Genomic DNA, 25,635 nt, shown 5'->3' with positions numbered 1-25,635 from the left:
GTGATGGAGGCACTAGCCAGAGCTGAGCTTGATAAGATGCCCTGGATGTGAAAATCTCCCCTGCCCCTCTGGCAATGCACTCTGCACTTGCTGTCTCAGAATGGAGGTGCATTTTGACACTTACCTCCCTGGTAAAGCACAGAGAGCTACTGATGTGAAAAGCGTGGTCTAAGAGATCGGCGGTAGCTTGTCACCTTTAAGGGGAATAAAACGTGCATCTCCAGGGAAGCCTGCTCACTCAGCAAAGCCTTTGGTGGGTAACCTGTCCACCAAAACGTATAGATCCCCCTGTTCTCTTCCCTCCGCCACCCCGCGGGACCACTAGCCTGCTTCCCTGTGCAGCAGCATCTGAACTCCATCTAGCCCAGGGTCCTGTCTTCCAATAACGACTGGTGCCAGATGCTCCAAAGGCAATGAACGGAGCAGGGCAACGGTGTGATCCATCCCCTGTTGTCCACTCCTAGCTTCTGGCAGTCAGAAGTTTAGAAACAGCCAGGGCCTGGGGTTGTGTCCCTGACCCTCTTAGCTATTAGCCCTTGATTGAATGCATGCTACCTCCCAGTCTACTCTGAATGGATTTTTCAGCTGGCTTCTCCTGCAGTCTGTACTGCCACCTCCTCCCCAGAGGGGTATTTTCGCTGGGATTTCACAGCTTATAAAGCCTGAGGGGACTGGGCCTACTGCGATGGTCTCGCCTCCTGTACAACGAGCCAGAGAACATCCTGGCATTAATTCCTGTCTGAACATGAGCAGATCGTTGGGTGGGGACCAGTCCTGGCTTGATGTAAAAGCCACAACCCCTTGGTAAGTTGTTCCAGTGGTTAATTTACCCTTTGCCAGGCTTTCAGCCACTGGCAGGTGTGGGGGGGGGGCTGTGAGCGGGGGGAGCCCCGGGGGAGCCCCCCACCCCATCAAATACCAGATCCCTGCATTGCCTGGGACCAAGTCCCTCTGCAGCAGGATTTGCCTCTGTATCTGCGGGGAGTCCCCTGGCAGCCGCAGCTGCCCCTGGGCGGATGATGTGGGGGTGGGGGGCTGCCCCCCAATCTCCTCCCTTTGAATGAGCCTCGAGCACAAACAATGACCCTTCCCCGCCCCCAGCGGAACGGACGGGTCCCGGAACCAACGTGGCCGGGTCGCGTTCCCTCCGCCCCGCGGGGGGGACCTTTTGGCCGCGGACCTGCGACCCGGAAGTTCCGGCCTGGCCTGGCGCGGCGCGCGCGATGGAGGCGGAAGTGGGGGGCCTGGCCCGGCCGCCCCCGCTGGGTGAGACGCGGGGCGGGGGTGTCACGGCCAAAGGGGTCCCCCGGGACCCTGCTCCGACCTGGGGGCGGGGCTGGGGCCCGAGATCTGCCCTGACCCCCCCCCGTGGGATCCCCCCATTACCCTGGGGGCGGGGCTGGATGTGGGGTCCCCAGTCCCCCCCCCCGAGATCTGCCCTGACCCCCCCGCGGGGCCCCCGTTACCCTGGGGGCGGGGCCGGATGTGGGGTCCCCAATTCCCCCCCAAGATCTGCCCTGACGCCCCCGTGGGATCCCCCCGTTACCCTGGGGGTGAGGCTGGATGTGGGGTCCCCAATTCCCCCCCAAGATCTGCCCTGACGCCCCCGTGGGATCCCCCCATTACCCTTGGGGCGGGGCCGGATGTGGGGTCCCCAATTCCCCCCTGAGATCTGCCCTGACCCCCCCCGTGGGATCCCCCCCTTACCCTGGGGGCGGGGCTGGATGTGGGGTCCCCAGTCCCCCCCCGAGATCTGCCCTGACGCCCCTGTGGGATCCCCCCGTTACCCTGGGGGCAGGGCTGGATGTGGGGTCCCCAGTCCTCCCCCGAGATCTGCCCCCTGACCCCCTCCCAGGGGATCCCCCCATTACTCTGGGGGCAGGGCTGGATGTGGGGTCCCCAGTTCCACCCCCCCGAGATCTGCCCTGACCCCCCCATGGGCAGGGCTGGATGTGGGGCCCACATGCCCCCAGCAGCCCCCCCCCCAATACCATGAGAGGGTCAGGCTGGCTGTGGGGTCCCTTCCCCCCACCCCACTGCCCCAGGTCAGCCCTGAACCCCCCTGGGGGAGCCCGGCGGCCCAGCGTTAATTCCAGGTCTCATCCGCAGGTAACGCCGGTGCCCAGGAGCAGCAGGAGCTGGAGGCTGCGCCTCCCCCGTCGTCGGCAGAGAGCCCAGCCCCACAGGACCGTCCCCCCAATGCCAGCGAGGTCACCAACCCGCCCCGGCACACGTCGCTCTGGGGGGAAGGGATGCTGGACGTGCCAGCCCCACAGGATCGTCCCCCCAGTGCCAACAGGGTCACCGACCCGCCCCGGCACACGTCGCTCTGGGGGGAAGGGATGCTGGACGTGCCAGCCCCACAGGACCGTCCCCCCAATACCAACAGGGTCACCAACCTGCCCCGGCTTACGTCACACTGGGGGGAAGGGATGATGGACAGGCCAGCCCCACAGGACCGTCCCCCCAATGCCAGCGAGGTCACCGACCCGCCCTGGCACACGTCGCTCTGGGGAGAAGGGATGATGGACAGGCCAGCCCCACAGGACCGTCCCCCCAATACCAACAGGGTCACCGACCCGCCCCGGCACACGTCGCACTGGGGGGAAGGGATGCTGGACAGGCCGGCCCTGGGGGACCATCCCCCCAGGAGGAGCGGGGTCACTGACCCCCCTCGGCAGACATGGCACTGGGGGGAGGAGGTGCCGCAGTGCCCAGCCCCACAGGACTGGCCCCCAAAGAACACCGAGGTCACCGACCCGCCCCGGCACCCGTCGGGCGGGGGGGAAGGGATGCAGGCGTTGCCAGCCCTAGGTGACCAGTCACCCGACAGCAGTCTGCTCAGTGAACGGCCGCAGCGCCCGTCCCAGCGGGGTAGAGGGATGCCGGAGCCCAGCCACGCTGCGGGTTTGGCTCAGGAGGAGGCCGGGGCCCAGGAGCCGGTGGGTCCCCCCGAGGTGGGTGAGCAGGCCCTGCTGGCCATGCTGACGGCCGTGGCCAACAGCCCGCTGCCGGTGCGCAGCCAGCAGAAGGACGAGCCGGATCTGACGGCCGAGGAGAAGCTGGCCATCCTGCGGGCGCTGTACCGGGACAAGCCCGTGGTCTTCCTGGAGCGCTTCCGGCGGGCCCTGCGCGTCGAGCACCTCGGCTGCTTCGCCCACCTGGCCGCCCGCTACGAAGTGCGCTTCTACTGCGACGAGGTGCGCCGGGCCGCCCGCGGCAAGGCCGGCCACACCCGGGTGCGCAACAAGAGGTACGCCGCCCTGCAGCAGCTCATCAAAGGTACGGGGCCACCGGCCCGCCAGGCCCTGCCCCTCCCTGCGCTGGGGGGCTCTGCTCTCACAGGCAGTGGCACCCTGGTCCTGATGCTATGGGGCACGGACCAGCAGGGGGCGCCCTCCCCTGGCAGTCGGTGCTGACTCCGATGCCCCACGGCAGCGCTAGGGGGCGCTGTGCTGTAGGGGGGGTAGGTTGGTGCCCGCTGGGTGCCCTGGCTGAAGGCAGCTCGAGCACGACCTGGCTATGTCAGCCCAGCTGCCCCCCGCACAGGCTGCCATGGTAGAGGCTAAGGACAGAGAGGGTTAGAGACAGCAGCCCTGTCTGCGGGGGATCTCCGCAGGCTGAGCAGTGGAGTCTAGTGGCTAGAACGGGGGGTGGGGGCTGGGAGCCAGGACTCCTGGGTTCTCTCCCCGGCTCTGGGAGGGCAGTGGGGGCTGGTGGGTTAGAGCAGGGGGGGCTGGGAGCCAGGACTCCTGGGTTCTCTCCCCAGCTCTGGGAGGGGAGTGGGGGCTGGTGGGTTAGAGCAGGGGGGGCTGGGAGCCAGGACTCCTGGGTTCTCTCCCCAACTCTGGGAGGGGAGTGGGAGCTGCATCTCCCCTGGAGTGCCCCAGAAGCCCCCCAGCCCCAGTGCCGTGGCTCCGGCCCCTCCACGCTTTCTTTGCCTCGCAGGGGGGGAGTATTTCAGCGACGAGCAGATGCGGGCGCGGGAGCCCCTGCTCTATGAGCAGTACATCGGGCAGTACCTGAGCGACGAGGAGCTGCTGGCCCTGGGCAACCAGGCACTGGCCGGCGCCTGCTCCCTCTCCGGCGTCCTGCTCGACTCCTACCAGGAGCAGGTGCTCCAGCTGCGGCTGCACATCCAGCAGGAGCAGGAGGATGCCTGCATGGAGGAGGAGGAGGATGACGACGAAGGTCAGTATGTAGTCTGAGTGGGCGAGGGGAGTGGGGTCTAGTGGTTAGAGCAGGCGGCTGGGTGCCAGGACTCCTGGGTTCTCTCCCTGGCTCTGCGAGGGGAGTGGGGTCTAGTGGTTAGAGATGGGGAGGCTGGGAGCCAGGACTCCTGGGTTCCCTCCTCACTCTGGGAGGGGAGTGAGATCTACCATCCCATTACTGGCTCTGTGGCTGGTATCCATCCTCTCCTTGCTGATCGTGCCCTCTCTCCCTGCCAGGTGAGGAGTCCAGCTCGGCCTCGGACGCCTGGGTCCCTGACACAGAGGAGAAGGCCTTCCTGCGGGAGGAGTTCACCAGCCGCATGCACCAGCGCTTCCTGGACGGCAAGGACGGTGACTTCGATTACAGGTGAGGGGGCGGGTGCCGGGCGTCACTCGCTGGGCCACTGCCCGGGGAGGGGCGGGGGGAACAGCAGAAGTGGGACTGGTGGGAGGGGGCAATCTGCATCTGTCGCAGCTCTTGGAGGGAGAGAGGTCTAGTGGTTAGAGCGGGTGGGTGGGGCGCTGGGAGCCAGGACACCTGGGTTCTGTCCCTGGCTCTGGGAGGGGAGTGGGGTGTAGGGGTCAGAGCAGGGGGGCTGGGAGCTAGGACACCTGGGTTCTATTCCCGAGGTCACAGCTCTGGGCTTGTTTTCTCCCAGCGAGGTGGACGAGAACCCGGAGTTCGACAATCTGGACATTGTGTCGCGGGACGAGGAGGAGCGTTACTTCGACGGCGAGGAGTCCGAGGAGGCGGAGGAGATGGAGGCAGAGTAGGGGGTCCCCTGCCTCCCCCCCCAAAGCACCCAACTCGTGTGCAGTAACCCAGACTCCTAGTCTGTGACCTGGGATCCTTTCCCCGTACGCTCGCCCCAGGTCGCTCCCAGCCTGTGAGCCAGTCCAGACAGGTACCTTTGTATCGGGGGTCCCCGCCCCCTTCTCTCCAGGGCTGGGACACCCCCCACATCCATGGCTTTCGGGGCAGCCCAGGCTCCACGCCTGCCCCGTCTCTGAGCCTCCGGGCCCCCAGGGCGGGAAGTGTCCCAGCCGCGTGGCCAGGCCCACGGCTGCACCGGGAAGCAGCCACTCAGGGGAACGGCCCCCCACCTGCTGGGGCTGGCCTGGGGCAGGGGTCTGTGGGGCGGGGGCAGGCCTGGGGGGGCAGCAGCAGGGCACGGTCACAATTAAAGCTTTTCAATAACAGGTTTTGCAACAGCAGCAGTTTGGTCCTTTCGGCCTGAAAATCCTGTGGCTTGAGCTGGGGCACCAGGGGGTGCAGGGGCCGGGAGCCAGGACTCCTGGGTTCTCTCCCCAGCTCTGGGAGAGAAATGGAGGCTAGTGGTGAGAGCAGGGAGGGCCGGGAGCCAGGACTCCTGGGTTCTCTCCCGATTGCATGCACTGCCGGGTGCCAGCAGGGGGCAGCACAGGCCAAGGCACTGGGTGAGCGCACAGGATAGCTCTGCGGGCGCTGTGCTGCAGGGTGGGTAGGTTGGTGCCCGCTGGGTGCCCTGGCTGGAGGCTGCTCGAGCACAACCTGTGCTGCTCGAGCCCCCGGCACAGGCTGCCATGGCAGAGGCTAAGGACAGAGTGGGTCAGAGACAGCAGCCCGGCCTGTGGGGGATCTCTGCAGGCTGAGCAGTGGGGACTAATGGTTAGAGCAGGGGGGGCTGGGACTCCTGGGTCCCAGGAGGGGAGTGGGACCTGGTGGTTAGAGCAGAGGGGCTGGGAGCCAGGACTCCTGGGTTCTCTCCTTGCTCTGGGAGGAGAGTGATGTCTAGTAGTTAGAGCAGGGGGGTGCTGGGGACCAGGACTCCTGGGTCCTCTTCTGGCTCTGAGAAAAGGGGTGGGGTCTAGTGGTTAGAGCAGAGCGGCTGGGAACCAGGACTCCTGGGTTCTCTCCCAGCTCTCAGAGGGGAGTGAGGTCTGGTGGTTAGAGCAGGTGGTGGGGGGGTGGCGCTGGAAGCCAGGACTCCTGGGTTCTATCCCCGGCTGTGGGCGGGGAGTGGAGTCTGGTGAGTTAGAACAGGGGGGCGGGTCTGTTCCTGGCTGTGCCAGGGGAGCACTGCCTAAGCATCATGGCTGGGTTTGCTGGAACCGGGTCAGGCTCCCGGCCCCTCCCTCTGTGATGAGTTACTTTGCCTCTCTGTGCCTCAGTTTCCCTTCCCCCAGGTGCTAGTCAGTGTCTGTTGCATGGTCAGGAAGCTCCAAGCCTCAGTGCCCTGCCAAGCTCCTGCCAGGCAGCCCCAGGCCCTGCTTGATTCTGCTGTTTTCGGGGGAGGGGGGCCGGGGCCAGCGCCAGCACAGGGACCTTCCGCCAGGGGATTTGCCATCCGGCACCGTGTCGCTAGCCGGCGGGGGAGCTGAGCCTCCTGATCGAGTCTCCTGATCCCTGCAGGTGACTCACTTTTCCTCACCGGTTTCACTTCCTTTCGGGGTTTTCAATCCCGTCCCAGCTTCCCTGTGGGAAATTCCACCTGCAGGTGGGGGTGCTGCCGCTCAGCTGACTGCCCGGGGTGCAGGGCCTGGGCAGGAAATACCTGCCCCAGCCAGGTTCCTCTTCGGGAAAGGAAGCCAGTTCCCCGGGGCAGGCCCAGCTCGGTCCCTGCCCGGGATTCCTCATCTGGGGTCTGGGTCACAGGCCTGGCCCCTCGTGTCAGTTACAGCAGCCTCAGGGCTGCTCTCAGTTCTGCTTCCCCCCCCCCCCCCCAGGGGGCAGGGCACCGCAGCATCTGAGGTCCGCCCCTGGGGGCAGAGAATAACCGTAGTGCCACGCCCCTGCTCTGCCCCCTAGCCAGGGTGACCCCGTGTGAGGAGATTCCCAGGGGCCTGGCTCCTCACCCCAGCTGTCCCGTGGAACTCAGCACCACTAGATCAGACCCGGCACTGGCAACGCGGAGAGGTGGGGCCCCCTGGGGAAGGAGCGAGCAGTGGGCGATTCTCACCGCCCAGCCCCACGGGCACACTCGGGGCAGGGGGTCAGCTCGGTACTGCCGCCTCCGTCAGCTTGGAGTGAGTGTCAGCCAGACGCTGGGGTATGTGGGGGAGTGATCTCTGCCCGCCCATGTGTCACCCCCCAAACATACACACACAGACACGTCTCTGCCCTCATGTTTTGGGTGCCCGGGGCTGGCTCTGGCCCTGCTTGGCCCCAGGGTCGAAGCAGAGACTGTGGGAGAACGGGGGCGGGGGGGGCAGCGGGGCACGTGGCAGATCACTGGGGTCACTCGGCCCCTGGGCCCCCTTTGCTGAGGCTGCGCCCTGGGGAATGGCTGGGACCCTTACGCCCTGGGGCCAGCACCCCCCAGAGAGGCCAGGCCCCGTCCCTCTCCCCATCCGCGGTGGGAAACAGGAGGACCCTGCCCTGGCTGTGTGCTGGTGTGGATCCCGCCCCTGGGGCTGCGTGTTCGTGGGGCGCCCAGTTGCGAAGATCCCTGAGGTCAGCGCTCAGCAGGGAGCCCCCCGCCCGGACCCAGCTGCAGGGGGCTGCTGATCCCGCTGGCCCTGGGGGGCTCCTGCCTGCGATGAGTTTGCCGGGGCTCAGCACTGGCACTGCGGGCAGCACGTGGCAGGAGCTTGGGGGCAGGATTGGCACAGGAGGGACGGGGGAGGGAGCTTGTCCTACTGGTCCCTCCCCACCTCACTCTTTCCCTGTGCTCCGGGGAGCCCCCATCAGCTCGGCTGTGGGGACCCAGCCCCGATGGCAGGCTCCTGCCAGGATTGGGCCCTGCCTGCACCGCAGCTGCCCCCCCGCACACACACACCCATCTCGGCTCCAGCCGCCCACACGCCACCACTGCAACCGCTCCCGCAAACCACTTGGAGGGGCGTGGGGTGTAGTGGTTAGAGCTGGAGGGGGCAGGGAGCAGAGTCAGGGCTGGTGAAGCACCAGTCCCTGAAGGGCTGGGAGCCAGGACTCCTGGGTTCTCTCCGGGCTCTGGGAGGGGAGTGGGGTCTGTTGGTTAGAGCAGAGGGCTGGGAGCCAGGACTCCTGGATTCTCTCCTGCTTTGTCAGTGACGTGCTGGGGGAGCCCCCTGCCTCTGTCTGTGCAGCGCCCGGCACGGCGGGGCCCTGATCTCCCCCAGCCAGGAGCGGAGGTGCTGGGAGAGCCCCGCGTAGGGGGAGCCCAAGCTCTCGGGTGGGGGCTGGCAGCCGCAGTGGGGCTGTTCTGAGGGGAACCACAAGGGGTGGTAGCACAGGGGGGTCCCTGGGGCTCCTGTCTGGGCTGGGTGGGGGGACGGCTGGGCTATTCCTGTCCCCAGTGCTGGGTAATTCAGGTGTTGCCAGCGCGGCTTTGTCAGTGACTGCTCCCGGCTAGCCCACGAGGGCACCGCGGAGAGTGGGGAGCCCCGGGCTGCAGGTCGGGAGTGAGGGGCACCGGCAGGGCTGGTGGGGGCCAGGGCTGGGCTAGCAGGGGCTGCAGGTCGGGAGTGAGGGGCACCAGCAGGGCCCTAGCAGGGGGCTGCGGGTCAGGAGTGAGGGGCACCGGCAGGGCTGGTGGGGGCCAGGGCTGGGCTAGCAGGGGCTGCAGGTCAGGAGTGAGGGCCACCGGGGGAGGGGGGGAGACTAGCCCAGTTTATATCAGTCTCCTCCCAGGGCTGCCAGCCCCAGAACCCTCTCCCCCAAGCCCCACTGCGGGGGGTGGGGGGTGACTTGGCTGCGGGGCCCTGGCAGTGACTCCCCCCCCCCCGGGGGCTTTCCATGGAAATTCCAGCTCCTCTCGCTGGGAGCGATTTTTGGAAACTTTTCTAAATGTCCCGGGCCCCGCCCCTGCCTTTGATCCCCCCCAGATCCTGCCAGGCTGTGGGGCCGAGGGGGGCTGGGCGCCCCCACACACACCCTGCTTGCCCCTGGGTGGGTCCAGCCTGCAACGCCCACAATGACCACAGGGGGGCTCCACTCAACATGCGCCCTGCCCCACAGCGCCCCCTGCTGCCCCTGCTCCGCTTCCTGCCCCACAATGCTCCCTGCTGAGCCCCTCTCGCCCCACTCCTTGCCCCACAGCGCCCCCTGCTGAGCTCCCCGCCCCACTCTCTGCCCCACAGCACCCCCTGCTGAGCCCCTTGTCCCGCTCTCTGCCCCACAGTGCTCCCTGCTGAGCTCCCTGCCCCACTGCCTGCCCACAGCACCCCCTGCTGAGCCCCCTGCCCCACAGCGCCACCTGCTGCCCCTGCTCCGCTCCCTGCCCAAGTGCCCCCTGCTGCCCCTGCACCGCTCCCTGCCCTACAGTGCCTCTTGCTGTCCCTACCCCGTTCCCTGCCCCACCGCGCCCCCTGCTGAGCCCCGTGCCCCACAGCGCCCCTTGCTGCCTCTACACTGCTTCCTGCCCCACAGCGCCCCCTGCTGAGCCCCGTGCCCCACAGCGCCCCTTGCTGCCTCTACACTGCTTCCTGCCCCACAGCGCCCCCTGCTGAGCCCCCCGCTCCCTGCCCCACGGCGCCTCCTGCTGCCCCTACCCTGCTCTCTGCTCCACAGCGCCCCCTGCTGAGCCCCCTGCCCCACAGCCTCACCTGCTGCCCCCGCCCTGCTCCCTGCCCTACAACACCCCCTGCTGAGCTCCCCATCCCACTCTCTGCCCCACAGCGCCCCCTGCTGTCCCTACCCCTGCCCCTCAGCGCCCTCTGCTGCCCCTACACCGCTCCCTGCCGAGCCCCCCGCCCCACTCCCTGCCCCACAGCGCCCTGTGCTGAGCTCCCCGCCCCACTGTGTCCCACAGCGCCCCCTGCTGCGCCCGTCCCACTCCCTGCCCACAGTGCCCCCTGCTGAGCCCCCCACTCCACTCTGCCCCACAGGGGCCCCTAGGGCTGCCCTGGGGCCAGACCTGCCTGCCAGGGAAAGAGCCCTCCGCTGTGCCCGCCCCACTCCCTGCCCCACAGCGCCTCCTGCCGAGCCCCCCGCCCTGTTCCCTGCAGCCCAGCACCCCATGGGGCCCCAAATCTCCTTGCCCTAGCAGCAGCTGCTGCTATTGGTCCCCTGAGGGCGCCGTGGCAGATGCTTGGCCCAGTCATGCGGCGCCGACTCCGGGAGAAGCCCCAGGACCTTTGGCCACGAGCACAGCTGCTTTCCACGTGCCCTCATGACCTCCGCAGCCGCTCTGCTGAGACGGGGCTGTCCCATCCCAGAGCTGGCTGCATCTTGGCGAGGGGTTCCTGGGTAACCAGCCCCTGCATCCCACCCCAGAGCTGGCTGCATCTGGGTGTCAGGCGAGTGATCCCCGGATAACCAGCCCTCACGTCCCATCCCAGAGCTGGCTGCATCTTGGCAAGGGGTCCCTGAGTAACCAGCCCCCGCGTCCCACCCCACAGCTGACTGTATCTGGGCGCCAGGCGAGGGATCCCCAGATAACCAGCCCCCACGTCCCACCCCAGAGGTGGCTGCATCTCGGTGCCAGGTGAGGGATCCCCGGATAACCAGCTCCCACGTCCCACCCCAGAGCTGGCTGCATCTCAGCGCCTGGTGAGTGTGTGTGTGCGTGTCCTGTGTGTGCGCGTGCGCACGCAGAGCACCCTGGTGCTGTCCCAGCCTGGGGGGATTTGGATACCAGATGAGCTGGGCCCCCCCATACCCCAGATGCCCCGGGCGGTGTCAGCAGCCCCCCTTCTGCCACCCCAGAGCGTTTCAAAGACCGATCGATGGGGAGGGGGCTGAGGTTCCTTAGCCGCTTGGTGGGGGTCCTGCATCCAAGGGCTTTTCCCCATTTTCTTCCTGCTCCTCCAACGCCCCCGGCAGCTCCTGGGGCTCACACCAGCCTGGCCGATGCCCTTCCCTGCCGCGCTACGACCCGGTCACGCCCAGGGGGCCCCAAGCCACCGGCAGGGGCGCAGGGACTCGATTCTCCAGCAGCGCCAGACTCCGAATGACGTCAGACCCCCTAGAGGGGCTGGGCTCTGGGGCCCTGTTTGCGCCGTGATCTAGGGCCCAGGCCCTGCCTAATGCCTCTGTGGGGCAGTGAGGCGCAAGGCCAGTAGTGGGCCAGCAAGAGAGGTGGCTCTGGCCACACCCTGATCCCCCAGCGGCTCTTGGCAGAGCCCCCAGAGCCATGGGGCACGGGGTTAACCCCCCCCTTGAGATGCCTGGGAAAAGAGCTCAGGCTCTCTGCACATTCAGGCAGCGTCGCTGCATCGCTCATACTCGGGGAAGATCCCCCGTTCTCAGCAGTGGGCGCAGGCTCTCTGCAGACCCAGGCAGCGTCGCAGCATCACTCACACTCGGGGCAGCTTCCTCCACCCAGCGATGGGCTCAGGCTCTCTGCAGATCCAGGCAGCGTCGCTGCGTCACTCACACTCGGGGCAGCTCCCCCTGCTCCCAGCGACAGGCTCAGGCTCCCTGCAGACCCAGGCAGTGTCACTCACACTTGGGGTAGCTCTCCCCACCCAGCGATGGGCTCAGGCTCTCTGCAGATCCAGGCAGCGTTGCTGCGTCACTCACACTTGGGGCAGCTCCCCCCACCCAGCGATGGGCTCAGGCTCCCTGCAGACCCAGGCAGTGTCACTCGCACTCAGTCCAGCTCCCCCCACCCAGCGATGGGCTCAGGCTCTCTGCAGACCCAGGCAGCGTCGCTGCATCACTCACACTCGGGGAAGATCCCCCGTTCTCAGCAGTGGGCCCAGGCTCCCTGCAGACCCAGGCAGCGTCACTGCGTCACTCACTCAGTCCAGCTCCCCGTCTCCCAGCAATGGGCTCAGGCTCTCTGCAGACCCAGGCAGCGTCGCAGCATCACTCACACTCGGGGCAGCTCCCCCCACCCAGCGACGGGCTCAGGCTCTCTGCAGACACCTAGCGTCACATTTTTGAGCTTTTTGGCCCTGGCCCCAGAAGCTAGAAGCTTAGACCAGATCCTGGGCTGCCAGAGCCGAGACCCAGGGCACAGGCCTGGCCGGCCGCTGGGAAACCCCTTGACACAGGATCTCATGAGTGCACCACCCCACAGGAGGCAAACCCGGCCTGGCCTCCCCAGGGAACTGTCTGTTCAGGATGCCAGGAATCCCAGCTATTTGAAACGGAGCCACGCGGCTGCCCAGCTGGGAGGGTGGGTGTGGGTGTGAGCGTTCGCCCCTCCAGCAATGCCCGGCATGACTCTATTAATGCCCGCGGCTCTCGCTGGTTCTAGCCCTTCTAGGATGTCACTGGGCATGTGAGGGGGGGGATTAGCATCCAGGGACATCTCGGAGCATCAGTTAACTGTCCTGGTGCTGGGACGTACGACTGGGCAGCAGCCTCAGGGATACGACCCAGAGACCCCTGCTCCAACAGCCCAGCCCTCTGCGTGAAAGGAGACACTCCTCTGGGTGAGCAGTGTAGGGGATATGACACATAACATGCAGTGCCGGATCCAGGCTCTAGAGGGCAGTGAGTGGTGTGCAAAGCTACCTATAGATACATATATACGGCATAGATACAGACGCGCATGGGTGCACAAATGCACACAGAAACACCCACCCACCACTCCTTGCACACCTGCATCTCGTTCCTTCCACTCACTCGCCCTGGGGGCTCCCAGCCAGGTGCAGGGCCCCAATACGCCAAGTGCTGCACGGACAGATCCGGTCCCTGCCCCAGCAAGTTGAAAGTCTAACAATGACCCAGGACTCCTGGGTTCCTTCCCTAGCTCTGAGAGGGGAGTGGTGTCCAGTGGTTAGAGCTGGGGGGGGCTGGGAGCCAGGACTCCTGGGTTCTCTCCTTGGCTTTGGGAGGGGAGTGGGGTCTAGTGGTTAGAGCGGAGAGGGCTGGGAGCCAGGACTCCTGGGTTCTCTTCCTGGCTTTGGGAGGGAGTGGGGTCTAATGGTTAGAGCAGGAGGGGGCTGGGAGCCAGGACTCCTGGGTTCTATCTCCAGCTCTGGGAGGGGAGTGGTGTCTAGTGGTTAGAGCAGGGGGGGCTGGGAGCCAGGACTCCTGGGTTCTATCCCTGGCTTTGCCCTGACTCGCTGTGTGACCCTGGGTCAGCTGAGGGTACGGGATGTGTGTGATGGAGGAGAAAGGGAATTCAGCTGGGGGGCAGGCGTGTGAGGAGGGGAGGGCCCAAGGAGCCCCCCTCCCCCACAGCCTGACACATTCTTTCCCACTTGGTCAGTGTCTGAGGCTCCTGCTGCCTCCACTTTCCCCGGCCGCAGGCTGATGGAAACCAGGCCGTTCCCAGGCCCTGGCCCCTGCACACGCAGCCTGACACTGCCAGGGGGGTCTCCCCAGGGGCCTCTCACCCTGGGCTGCTCATGGGGAGGGGAACCTAATGCCCTGAGGGTGACGGGCTGGCCTGGGGATGGGGGGCTTGGGGCTTTTCCCGCTGGGGAGCACTGGGCCCAATCTGGCCCCATGGCAGGGACTGGCTGCCAGGCTGGGTGGGGGGCAGGGAATGGGGCAGGGGGCCTGTCCCCCCTCAGGGGCACCGGCCCTGATCCGTCTGTGAAAGTTGAGCCCCGTTCTGCCCTCTAGTAGTTGGTGCACAGGGAGGATAATGACCCACTACTGCTACCAGCTGGTGGAGAGACTCCTCGGGCTGCACTGCCACGGGCCTCCTTGGGTGGGTCCCAGCAGCTGCCCCAACCCCCCACCCCGCTAGACGTCCTGCAAGTTCTTCAAAGGTGGGTGAAACAGAGAGTGATGCAGGAATTGCCAGTGACAGGGGAGGGGGCTGGGAGCCCGGATTCCTGGGTTCTTTCGCAGAGCTGGGAGGGGAGTTGGGTCTAGTGGGGGTGGGCTGGGAGCCCGGACTCCTGGGTTCTCTTCCAGAGCTGGGAGGGGAGTTGGGTCTAGTGAGGGTGGGCTGGGAGCCCGGACTCCTGGGTTCTTTCACAGAGCTGGGAGGAGAGTTGAGTCTAGTGGGGGTGGGCTGGGAGCCCGAACTCCTGGGTTCTTTCACAGAGCTGGGAGGGGAGTTGGGTCTAGTGAGGGTGGGCTGGGAGCCCGGACTCCTGGGTTCTTTCACAGAGCTGGGAGGGGAGTTGGGTCTAGTGGGGGTGGGCTGGGAGCCCGGACTCCTGGGTTCTCTCCCAGAGCTGGGAGGGGAGTTGGGTCTAGTGAGGGTGGGCTGGGAGCCCGGACTCCTGGGTTCTCTCCCAGAGCTGGGAGGGCAGTTCCAGCCTCACAGCTGGGTCATGTTGAGGGGACAGCCCCTCTGCAGTGAAATCCTGGGACGGTGGCAGGAGCCGCGGCTCCCGCCCACCCCAGGCGGGTCTGTCTGGTCCGATCAGCTGCAGGGTCTGTGGGGAACCCCTGCCCGACCTGGCACAGGGGCCCGCCCAGTGGAGGGGAACACCCTGGGCGAGACTTTGGGCTCCACAAATACCCAAACATCTGGGGAAGCTGGTCTGTCATCACTGTGATTCCCACAGCCTCCAGCCTGCGTGTCCCCCCCACCCGTCTGTGCCCCCAGTGCCGAGTCCTGTCCAGGCCCCTGGCTCGCCCCCCGCCCAGCTCTGGCCACGCACGTCCTGGCTGGGTCCTACCACCCCCGGGAGATGAGCAGCATCCAGCCCACTCATTTCCCACCGGGGTTACTCGTGTCCTGGGGGGACGAGTCAGGCTCTGGCGAGGTTCCTCCCCCCAGCCCGTCTGTCTGAGCCTGTCTAGCAAGCATGACTGGGCCTGGGCCACTGCAGGGAGACTGAAGTGAGACCCCCCGCACTCCCCTCCCAGAGCCAGGGACAGAACCCAGGAGTCCTGGCTCCGAGCCCCCCTGCTCTAACCACTAGCCCCCACTCCCCTCACAGAGCCGGACACAGAACCCAGGAGTCCTGGCTCCGAGCCCCCCTGCTCTAACCACTAGACCCCACTCCCCTCACAGAGCTGGGAGAGAACCCGGGAGTCCTGGCTCCCAGCCACTCCCCCTGCCCCGCCCGGAGCCACCCTGGCATCGTTCGAAGGCGCGCGGGGCCCACCTTGGCCCAGGCTCCCGGCCAGCAGCCACCCAAGAAGTGCACGGCTCTGGACAGGGCTCCTGGCCCGGCTCCAGGGAGGAGGCGGGGGGACCGTAGCTACGTGCTTGGGCTGACCACAGGCGTCCGCAGGACCCGCACGTGGCCCCCGGGGGCAGGCACGGCCCAGCCACCAACACCCTGCCGGGCAGTGGGACTTCACCTTGGGGAGCCGGAGTCTCTTGGGGCGAGAGCCACTCGGAGCTAGTGGTTAGATCGGGGGGGGGGGGGGGAACGGGACTGGGAACCTGGACTCCTGGGTTCTCTCCCCAGCTCTGGGAGGGGAGTGGGATCTAGTGGTTAGAGCGGGGGGGCTGGGAGCCAGCACTCCTGGGTTCTATTTGCAGCCCTTGAAAGACTCCGAGCACCCTGAGTTTGGCTTTGGATTTAGCCCCAGAGCCTGGGGGGCAGCAGGGTCCTTCCTGGGGGGCCCCTCACTACTGCCCCCACCCCGTGGTGCGGGACCCTGCTGCTAGGACAGGGCCTGGCTCGCTCACAGCTGGGTGGGCTCCTGGGCCTCCCTCGGCCCTGGGAAAGCTGCCTTGCGGTTGAGGCCGGCTTTGAACTTCTGCCTTCACCCCCCGCCTCCCCCGGCCTCCCATGGCGCGAGCTGCAGGAAATGCCTGCAGCATGGGTCAGCAGCCTGGGAGCGGCAGAGACCCGGGCTCCGCAGGGGGCTCCCCCCACCAGAGACCCCCCAGCCAGCCTCAGCCCTACTGCTGGGCGCCGGGGCTGGCTCTGACCGGGGTCTAGTGGGTAGAGCCAGGACTCCCGGCTGCTAGCCTGTTTCCCCATCTGGCAGAGGGTGGCACTGCCCCCCAGAGGCCTGCGGGGCTCAGATACCCCAGTGATGGACACAGGGCCGATTGGGATCTGGCCTGGGTCAGGAGCGGCCAAAAGGGATTGAAAGGGTCAATGTCTGAGGCCACCCATCAGGACTGATGTAACGACCACGGGCTTGTCTGTATTCACCTGCTCAGTGTGTTAGGGGAGCAGCTACAGGCCCCAACCCAGGTTATGGCCCTGTCAGGCCGGGCGCCACCCAGACCCCGGCCGAGATCAGGGCCCCGTCAGGCTGGGAGCTGGCCAGACCCTGGCGGAAATCAGGGCCCCATCGTTTGGGCACTACCCAGACCCTGACCGAGCTCAGGGCCCCGTCATGCCGGGCGCTGCCCACACCCCGACCAAGATCGGGGCCCCATCAGGCTGGGCACTGCCCAGACCCCGGCCGAGATCAGGGCTCCGTCAGGCTTGGCGCTGCCCAGACCCCGGCCGAGATCAAGGCCCCATCGCACCGGGCACTCCCCAGACTGAGCGTGAGCTGGTCCTGGCTCCTAAACTCTCCCAGTCTAAACACACAAGGGTGGCAAGGTGATTATCCCCATTTGCAGATGGGGAAACTGAGGCACAGGGCCAGGCAGTGATTGACTGGGGTCACGCGGGAAACCCCTTCCTCTGAAGCCGCTGGTACCAGTCACCGCCAGGGGAAGAAGGACCTGTGATTAAACCCACAAGCCCCCCCCACCCCCCGCCCATACGGCCAGCGCTGCCGGGCTTCCCCGGGGGCGGTGAGTTGTGCAGGCTGGCGAGGGCGGGACGGGATAATTGCAGGCCTGGAGCAGCGCCGGCTGGCCGGCCAGGAGGGAGGGATGAAGCCAGCTTTGCAGGGGGTGGTTATGTGCCAACGTGGCAGCAGGTCCCAGGGCTGGGACGCAGAATGGGGCCGGGGGGGGCGAAGGGGGCGCCCAGAGTCATAGGGCCACCCAAAGGGCCCACCCCAGGGTGCCCCCCTCAGGGGCCGGGAGGGCTCAGTCTTTGTGGCCCATTGTGAGCCCAGATCGCACCCCCAGTAAAGTCGAACGGCCGTTGGATCGGGGGGGCTCAGGATCGTCCACCGTCGGCCTCCCTGTGCTGGTCTGTGGGGCCCCCACAGGCAGGCCGGGGCTCTGGCCCTGCTCACCCCGACCACAGCGAGACTGGGCGGGCAGCAGGGGCTCGGGACAGGGGCAGCGGGCAGGCTGTGGACTCCAGATGTTGGTGCTGGCCAGAGGCGGGGGTGGAAACCAGGACTCCTGGGTTCTGTCTCCAGCTCTGGGAAGGGAGTGGGGGCTGGTGGTCCGAGCAGTGGGGTGTCTGGGCCTCCCCTCTGCATGGCCCTGCCTCACTCCAGGAGCAGTCCCTGGAGCAGGGGGCCACGGGCTGGCCTCCAAACTCCCCAGCTCAGCCACAGGAACCTGCTCCCTCCCAGCCTGCCCCACGGACGGAGCCCCGGGCACAGTGCTGTGGGGTGAGGGGTACCCTCCCTGGCAGCCGTGCAGCCCCCAAGGCCCCAGTGCAGCACTAGGGGGCACTGTGCCCCATTTTCCACATGCCACGTGCTGGGCATTGGAAGTTCCTGGCCGGTTCCCCAGGAGCTGTGGGTGAATCCCGGGGTCTGGCCCAGTCATGTGACTCCATCCTGCAGCCCTCGATCACACGCAGGATTCGGAGCTCCGGGTTTGACCTGGGTGTGTTGACAGCAGCCGTGCTGCCCCCCAGAGGTGGCTGCATCTCAGCATCAGGCGCTCTGTGGTGAAAAGCACCTTTGAGATGCTCGCGGCTGCTGTTCCCCTGGTGTGTACCAGGGTCACGGTGCCAGCTGTACCAGCTGCCCTGGGTGATCGACCCGCCCCCTAGCCCAGGGCAAAGCGAGCCAGCTCCCTGGCCCTCCCACTCCCAGCCACAGCCCCGCCACAGCCCCCCCCCCCCCCCCACCCCAGAGCTGGGGAAGCAGCTCTGAGCCTGCGGCCCATCACGGGGTCCAGCTCCCGCCCCTGGCCAGGGCCTGGCTCGCATCCATGGCCCCCCAGCCCCTCACTTCATTGGGAACACGCCGGCCATGAGGCCAGTGCCAGATCCTGCAACCCCACAGAGCCAGCTGCTATGTCGTGATTCGGGGGGGGGGGTAGGAATAGGACCCAGGAGTCCTGGCTCCCAGCCCCCACCCCCACCCCTGTAACCACTGGGCCCCACCTCTGCTACCCACCATGATCTCATATCTCACCCCTCACCCTGCCCCCTCTCTGGGGCTCTCCCCAGCGCCCCCCCCCCCGGCCCTGCAGGGTGTCGATGTTCACCCTGGCCTCTGAGATTCCCCAGGGGCCACAGGGGCCACCCACTGGCCGCATGGCCGCCTCAGCCCCACCCCGGTGCCTTTCCCAGCCTGTGGGGGGCAGATTCCAGAGCAGTATCCTCAGGGCTCCCACCCATAGCCCCCAGGGCGGTAGCGACCCAGATGGCCTGGCCAGCCCCCCCCCCACCCCCCAGCCCAGGGTCTGTGAGGTCACCGGTGCCCCCCACCCCCGTCCCCATCCCGCGACACAAGCAGCTGCTTTTCATTTGAGCCGGCCTCATCCCAGCCTTGCCGGACAGACATCCAGCATCCTGGGCACGGGGCGGGGAATGGGGCCCGGGGCCCATCCCCTCTAGGGGGCGCCAGTAACAGGGTGGGGACGGACTGGCTCAGGGGGGCAGGGAATGGGGCCCGGGGCCCATCCCCTCTAGGGGGCGCCAGTAGCAGGGTGGGGACGGACTGGCTCAGGGAGGCAGGGAATGGGGCCCGGGGCCCGTCCCCTCTAGGGGCGCTAGTAACAGGGTGGGGACAGACTGGTTCAGGGGGGCAGGCAATGGGGCCCAGGCCCCTTACCCTCTAGGGGGCGCCAGTACCAGGGTGGGGATGGACTGGCTCAGGGGGGCAGGGAATGGGGCCCGGGGCCCATCCCTTCTAGGGGCGCTAGTAACAGGGTGGGGACGGACTGGCTCAGGGAGGCAGGGAATGGGGCCCGGGGCCCGTCCCCTCTAGGGGGCGCCAGTAACAGCGTGGGGACGGACTGGCTCAGGGGGGCAGGGAATGGGGCCCGGGCCCCTTACCCTCTAGGGGGCGCCAGTAACAGGGGGGGACGGACTGGCTCAGGGGGGCAGGGAATGGGGCCCGGGCCCGTCCCCTCTAGGGGCGCCAGTAACAGGGGGGGACGGGCTGGCTCGGGGGCAGGGAATGGGGCCCGTCCCCTCTAGGGGCGCCAGTAACAGGGTGGGGACGGACTGGCTCAGAGGGGCAGGGAATGGGGCCCATCCCCTCTAGGGGGCGCCAGTAACAGGGTGGGGACGGGCTGGCTCAGGGGGGCAGGGAATGGGGCCCAGGGCCCATCCCCTCTAGGGGGCGCCAGTAACAGGGTGGGGACGGACTGGCTCAGGGGGGCAGGGAATGGGGCCCGGGGCCCATCCCCTCTAGGGGGCGCCAGTAACAGGGTGGGGACGGACTGGCTCAGGGGGGCAGGGAATGGGGCCCAGGGCCAGTCTCCTCTAGGGGGCGCCAGTAACAGGGTGGGGACGGACTGGCTCAGGGGGGCAGGGAATGGGGCCCAGGGCCCGTCTCCTCTAGGGGGCGCCAGTAACCAGGTGGGGACGGACTAGCTCATGGGGGCAGGGAATGGGGCCCGGGGCCCATCCCCTCTAGGAGGCGCCAGTAACAGGGTGGGGACGGACTAGCTCATGGGGGCAGGGAATGGGGCCCAGGGCCCGTCTCCTCTAGGGGGCGCCAGTAGCAGGGTGGGGACGGACTGGCTCAGGGGGGCAGGGAATGGGGCCCGGGGCCCATCCCCTCTAGGGGGCGCCAGTAACAGGGTGGGGACAGACTGGCTCAGGGGGGCAGGGCATGGGGCCCAGGGCCCGTCTCCTCTAGGGGGTGCTGCTCACCCGGTTAGGGCTCCTGCTCAGCCTGGGGTTGGGTTAGCCCCACGGAAGGAGGGCAAAGCTCGTTAGGGCTTGGAAGACCCTGGTGCATTTGGCCTCTTAATCGCTGAGGAGTCGTTAGCCAGTGGCAATACTGAGTGGCCGGGAACTGAGCAGAGATCGAGTCCTCCCCCGCCACCCCAGCCCCCCAGGGTCTGTGGGTCTGCAGGGCCTGACCCAAGCAGGGCCCAGAAAGGCCTTCACCTCTCTTCTTCTGTGAGGGCCTTTAAAAAACACTGCCTGTAAACTCAGCGCCCGCACCCCACCCCAGAGGTGGCTGCAGCTCAGCCCCAGGCGAGAGGTCCCTGGAGAACCAGCCCCTGTGCCCCACCCCAGAGCCTCTGGCTCCAGGTGAGGGCTTGCGGGGGGGTTATACAGAGCTCCCACACCCGGCCCCTGAGATGCGGCTGTCTCTGGGATGGGGCGACTGCTCACACAGGGACCCCTCACACGGCGCTGAAGGACGAGTCTTTCAGTCCTGTGTCCTGGGTTCAAATTCCGGCCCCGGGAGCCACCTGCTCAGGCCTGCTGGGTCCTTTGCTCACTTGCCATGTGGGCGAAGGGTGCTGGGAGCCCCTGGGGGGAGGGGAGGTTCCCAGAGCCCGTCTCCACCCCGCTGGCACCGGCCCCAACAGCCGGGACCCCACCCACCCGCCTGGCACAGGCCCCGTCAGGCCACCCAGCAGCTGCTCGCCCCGAACAGGCCCGTCACTGTGTCGGTGCCGGGGGAGGAATATAAGGGAGTCGCCCCGAGACGGGCCCGGGCGGGTGAGTCAGGGAAAGAATAACAGGCAGGCGGCACCCGCCACTCAGTCCGGCTGATTGACAGCCCAGAGCCCAGGCTGAGTCAGAGGGGACCCAGGTGTCCGGGAACCGCAGGCAGGTCTCAGTTGTCTGTCTGTCCAGCCCCCTCCACCCTCTGCCAGCCGATGTCTGTACATCCGTCCCCAGGCAGCATTCATCGGTCTCCAGACACCCTCTGTCCGTCCATCTGTCCCCAGACACCCCCTTATCCTTCCGGCCATCCCCAGACACCCCCCGATCCCTCCGCCTGTCCCCAGACACCCCTTATCCTTCCGGCCATCCCCAGACACACCTCGATCCCTCCGCCTGTCCCCAGACACCCCCTTATCCTTCCGGCCATCCCCAGACACCCCCCAATCCCTCCGCCTGTCCCCAGACACCCCTTATCCTTCCGGCCATCCCCAGACACCCCTCGATCCCTCCGCCTGTCCCCAGACACCCCCTTATCCTTCCGGCCATCCCCAGACACCCCTCGATCCCTCCGCCTGTCCCCAGACACCCCCTTAGCCATCCGTTGCCAGGCACCCTCTGCCCAGCCCACCCCAGACACTTTCTCACCTTCCCCATCCATTTGTTTCCATCCAGCTTTTCTAGCCCACTCGTCTTTCTCGCTCCCAGTCCCTCTGCCCCCAGCTCCCTGTGACGTGCTGGCCTCTCCACTTCTATGCCCTAAATCCACGGGGCAGGGGAGGTTGCAGGGCCAGTTCCTAGCTCACAGCCAGGCCCGTGTCCCCCTGTGTCCCCCCAATGGCGGTGGCTCCGCTCCCCCAGGCTTTCAGCAGCTGGTGGGGGGAGTTATTCAGCCGGGGGGGCAATGCTGATGAAAAGGTCCCATGTGTTGTGGAAATCCCGCCCCTGTTCCCCAGCCTGCCCATGCCCATGGCGTGTCCTGGACCCCCACGGCCCCTCGGGCCTATATGCCGGCACGAGGCCTGTCTCTGTGCTGGGCTTTGGGTCACGGGACGCTCCCAGGGCCCGATCCTGGGCTGCCTCGGCTCAGCCCCAGTTGCCCCCCGAGGCCAAATTACCCAGCGTGACGCAGGTGCGGGGGTGGGCGCAGGATTGTCCCGTCGGTGACTCATGGGACATGCGCCAGCCTGTCCGACCCTGACACGCCTGGGCAGGGCGAAGGGACCTCGCTGGGAATCCCGCAGGGGGGCCCAGGAGTGTGGATCCCCCCCCATGTGACCACCGTGGGTGTGACTCAGTATCCCCCCAAAGTGAGAGGGGATCCCGCTTTCCAGCCCCCACCCAGCCTGGATCTGCTCAGCCAGTGCCCCACATGTGCTGTGGGGCAGCAGGCCTGGGAGGGGGCTGCTGGCAGGGGCTGTGTCGTGTGCCCCCCCCCGGGGAGGGGACGAGGAGCAGAATGATTGACAGCGAGTGGAGCTAACTCCTTGCCGGGCCCCAGCCAATGTGGGCAGCTCGCGCTGCCAGGAGGCTGCGGGGCAGGTCTGGGTCCCACGTGCCCAGAACGGGCCAGCCCCGGCCCGCCGCCCGCAGCACCCACACTCTGGTGCCCAGGCCCTTGGCGTCCTCATCAGCCCCCTCCCTGCCCTCTGCTCCTGGCCATGCCAGCTGCCGAGTTCCCAGCCCGCTGGCCCTGGGATGAGACAGCCAGAGCCTGCTGCTGGGGATCCCCTGGGCAGGGAAGTCCCCCCTCAGCTCAGCCTGGGGCCTGGCTCTCCCTATAGAGACTCCAGCAAGCCAGCTACCTATCCATCACCACCCGCAACTGCCTGCCTGTCTGTCTGTCTGGCAATCCCCAGCCACACCTGTCTGTCTGTCTGTCCCCACACCCACCTATCTATCTATCTATCCCCACACACCCCTCTGTCTACCCATCTATCTATCTATCTATCTATCCCCACACACCCCTCTGTCTACCCATCTATCCATCTATCCCCACACACCCCTCTGTCTACCCATCTATCTATCTATCTATCTATCCCCACACACCCCTCTGTCTACCCATCTATCCATCTATCCCCACACACCCCTCTGTCTACCCATCTATCTATCTATCTATCTATCCCCACACACCCCTCTGTCTACCCATCTATCCATCTATCCCCACACACCCCTCTGTCTACCCATCTATCTATCTATCCCCACACACCCCTCTGTTTATCCCGCCCCATCTATCTGATCAGCTGACTGAGTCGTCCAGCAAACAATCCAGTCTATGGCCCAGCTTCCCCAGTATGAAATTGACCAGAAACAACCGTGAAACTGACCTTTATTTGCTTCATCGCAGCTGAGAGAAATGCCGGAAGGAAACAAAATTTGTGTGTGGTGTCCGTCCGCGTATGTGTGAGCGCGTGTGTATGTTTACATGCACGTGTGTGTGTGTCTGTCTGTCTGTCTGTCTGTCTGTCCATGGGGAGGGTGTACACGTGTGTGTCTGTCGGGGGGGGTGCATATGGGGGGTGTATGCATCAGGGGGCTGTTTGTGGGGGCATGCACACATGTGGTGTGTGTGTGCACATGTACATGTGGGGGAGGCAGTGTGGGGGTGACTGTGGGGCTGTGTGTACATGCTGGATGTGTGTGCAGGAGTGTGCACACTGTGTGTGTGTGTGTGTGTCTATGCAGGATGTGTGCACGTGCGTGTCTGTGTGTATGTAAGTGGGGTGTGCACTTGTATGGGTGTGCAGGTGTGTGTGTGGGGGGTGCACTTGTACGTGTGTGTGTCTGTGTGTGTGTGTAGATACATGGAGTGTGCGCACATGCGTGTGTGTGTGTGCGTGTGTGTGTGTGTGTGTGTGTGTACACGCAGGGTGTGCGCATGTGCAGGGTGAGTGTGTGTGTGCACCACGTGTGGGAGGGGGAGTGGCGTGGCAGGTGACTGGCCTGTGACCCCCCCGGGGCAGGAATTCCCCAACCCGCACTCCAGCGTTCGTCAGTGTCGCGTCCTGCCATGGTTGGGGCTGACAGGCCGCGGGGGGGGGGGGGGGGGCGGCAGAGGAAGCATCATTTCCTCTCCCCGTGATGCGGCAACTTCTCCTTTTTGATTCTTGCCGGAAACATCTTTTTATCTGGCACCAGGTTGCCCCCCTCCCCCTTCCGCCCCAGCTCCCGGCTCTGCAGCTGCGGTTTGAACCCCCTGGGGCCTGTCAGAGCCGCCCCGGCAAACCCACCAACACTGGGGAGATGGTGCCGCTCCGGGACTCAAGACCTGGGGACCAATTCGCCAGCTCCCCTCGCAGCTGCCCCTTCGTGCCCGCTTTGCCCTGGCCACCCAGGCAGCAGCAGGATGGGGGGAAACTGAGCCCGGATGCCTCCAAAGCTCCCCCCGGCGGCCTGGTCCTCAGGGAGCGAAGGCTCAGCGCTGGCCGGGGCGCTGGCGCGGGCCAGGCACAACAAAGCTTTGCTCAGCCAGCCCTGCTGCTTTCGGGCCCAGGCCCAGCGCCGAGCACCGGCCCCGAACCGGAGCCTGCTCACAAACCCCCGCAGGCCTCATGGCCCGTAACCAAGTTTTTTGCACTGGAATTTCCTTCATTTTTACTGAGGACGGTGCCTCGCTCATGGGGAGACTTTTCCAGCCGATCTCCAAGCGCTTCATGCCCAGTCATTTAAACTACCCAGCGCGTGAGCCGCAAGGCTGGAGGGGGGCCAGGGAGAGGCCTGGCTGCAGCCAGCTTGGGGCAGGGGCCGGGGGCAGGCGTGCAGGGCTGTGTCTGGCTGGCAACGCAGCAGAGGAAGCAGGACGAAGGCCTATTTTGAGCTGTGGAATAATTGTGGCTGCTGTTTATTTTCTTAGGGCAAGTTTAGCTTCCCCGCCACACACGGCACCACACGCCGCCCACCCGCGGTTGCCGCTCACACACTCGGTGACCGTCTGGAACACAGCCCAGCCCCCAGCTGGGCCAGGGAGCGGAGCTGGGACCAGGAAGGGCAAACACAGGCAGCGGAAAAGCCCCATTATTATCTTTAATCTCTGTACCTTTTGGGGGGGGGGACTCGTTAACGAAAGGCTCTTTACCTCCCGGTCCGCCGTTCCCAGCCTGTCCCAGCTGTCGGCGGGATGAGTTTGGGGGGGTCTCAGGCTGGTTCTGAGCAGCGCAGCCACCAGACTCTGCACTTCGTGGAGTGACGCTGGCTGGACCCCCATGTGAGGGAGCCTGTCTGCTCTTCACCCCCTCACTGCCCCCCCAGCTCTGCGAAAGCTCCTGGGGGTTTGGAGCTTGGGGAGCCCCCGGCCAAGCTGCTGTTTACACACCCTCCACCCCCACCTCCGCCACATGTGTGTTTATGGGCCCTCGAGGCCTTTCCCCTGGCTGGGGGAAGGATTAGACCCCCAGCTTCCCCCCCCCCCCACTGGGTCAGCCCCACCCCAGCCTCAACTGCCTGACCCCAGGGCAGGGGCAACCTGGCACAGAGGGCACATGGGGGATCTAGGGAAAGGGCAGGGGTCAGCTGGGAGTTCCCCTCCCCCCACATTTATGTGTTCCCCCGCCCCCCCTCCCCCAGACCAAGCAATCACCTTCCCCAGTCTACCCCGGTTCCGGGAGGGGGGGCAGGGCTGGGAGTCAGGATTCCTGGGTCCTATCCCTGGTTGTGGGCAGGGCTGGGAGTCAGGACTCCTGGGTCCTATCCCTGGTTTTGGGCAGGGCTGGGAGTCAGGACTCCTGGGTCCTATCCCTGGTTGTGGGCAGGGCTGGGAGCATCACATCGCTGGTTTCGGGTAGGGGTGCCGTTTGGTTCCCTCCTCCCCCGGCAGCCCGGGATGCCAGCAGGGCAGGGATGTGAACAGGTATCTGCCATCTGTGCCCCAAATGCCAAAACCCTGGGTCACGTGCCTGGGTTTCCCCCGAGCCGCTGGGACCCAGCGTCTCGCCAGCAGGGAGGCGGCCCCAGCCCCTGCCTGCCCCAGCTGGTGCCATGTGCGAGATGAGTTTGGAAGGTTTCAGCCCAGCTGCCGGGGGAGTGAGACCTACAGGCT

At 66.4% G+C, this 25,635-nt stretch overlaps 1 protein-coding gene and 1 long non-coding RNA gene across 6 annotated transcripts in view; one reads left to right on the top strand and one right to left on the bottom strand.

The window, feature by feature from the left end:
• Positions 1-25,635, bottom strand: part of LOC127037184 (uncharacterized) — a 115,682-nt gene that overhangs the window by 51,864 nt on the left and 38,183 nt on the right. The gene's annotated exons all lie outside the window — the stretch shown is intronic.
• Positions 1,194-5,175, top strand: CCDC97 (coiled-coil domain containing 97). 5 transcript variants are annotated; one of them, XM_050928509.1, is made up of 6 exons: positions 1,194-1,266; positions 2,110-2,210; positions 2,481-3,282; positions 3,949-4,191; positions 4,449-4,578; positions 4,871-5,175. In XM_050928509.1, exons 1-6 carry the CDS (start codon positions 1,224-1,226, stop codon positions 4,983-4,985), a joined length of 1,434 nt encoding a protein of 477 aa, XP_050784466.1. In that variant the 5' UTR covers positions 1,194-1,223; the 3' UTR covers positions 4,986-5,175. The 5 variants fall into 5 exon arrangements, with proteins under 5 accessions (XP_050784466.1, XP_050784465.1, XP_050784463.1 ...); XM_050928508.1 differs by having other exon boundaries at positions 2,110-2,300; XM_050928506.1 differs by having other exon boundaries at positions 2,110-2,390.

This window comes from Gopherus flavomarginatus, chromosome 18 (assembly GCF_025201925.1).
Source record: "Gopherus flavomarginatus isolate rGopFla2 chromosome 18, rGopFla2.mat.asm, whole genome shotgun sequence".
Lineage (NCBI taxonomy): Eukaryota > Metazoa > Chordata > Testudines > Testudinidae > Gopherus > Gopherus flavomarginatus.
The sequence above is the reverse complement of the archived record's forward strand: the minus strand, read 5'-3'. Positions and strand labels throughout refer to the sequence as shown.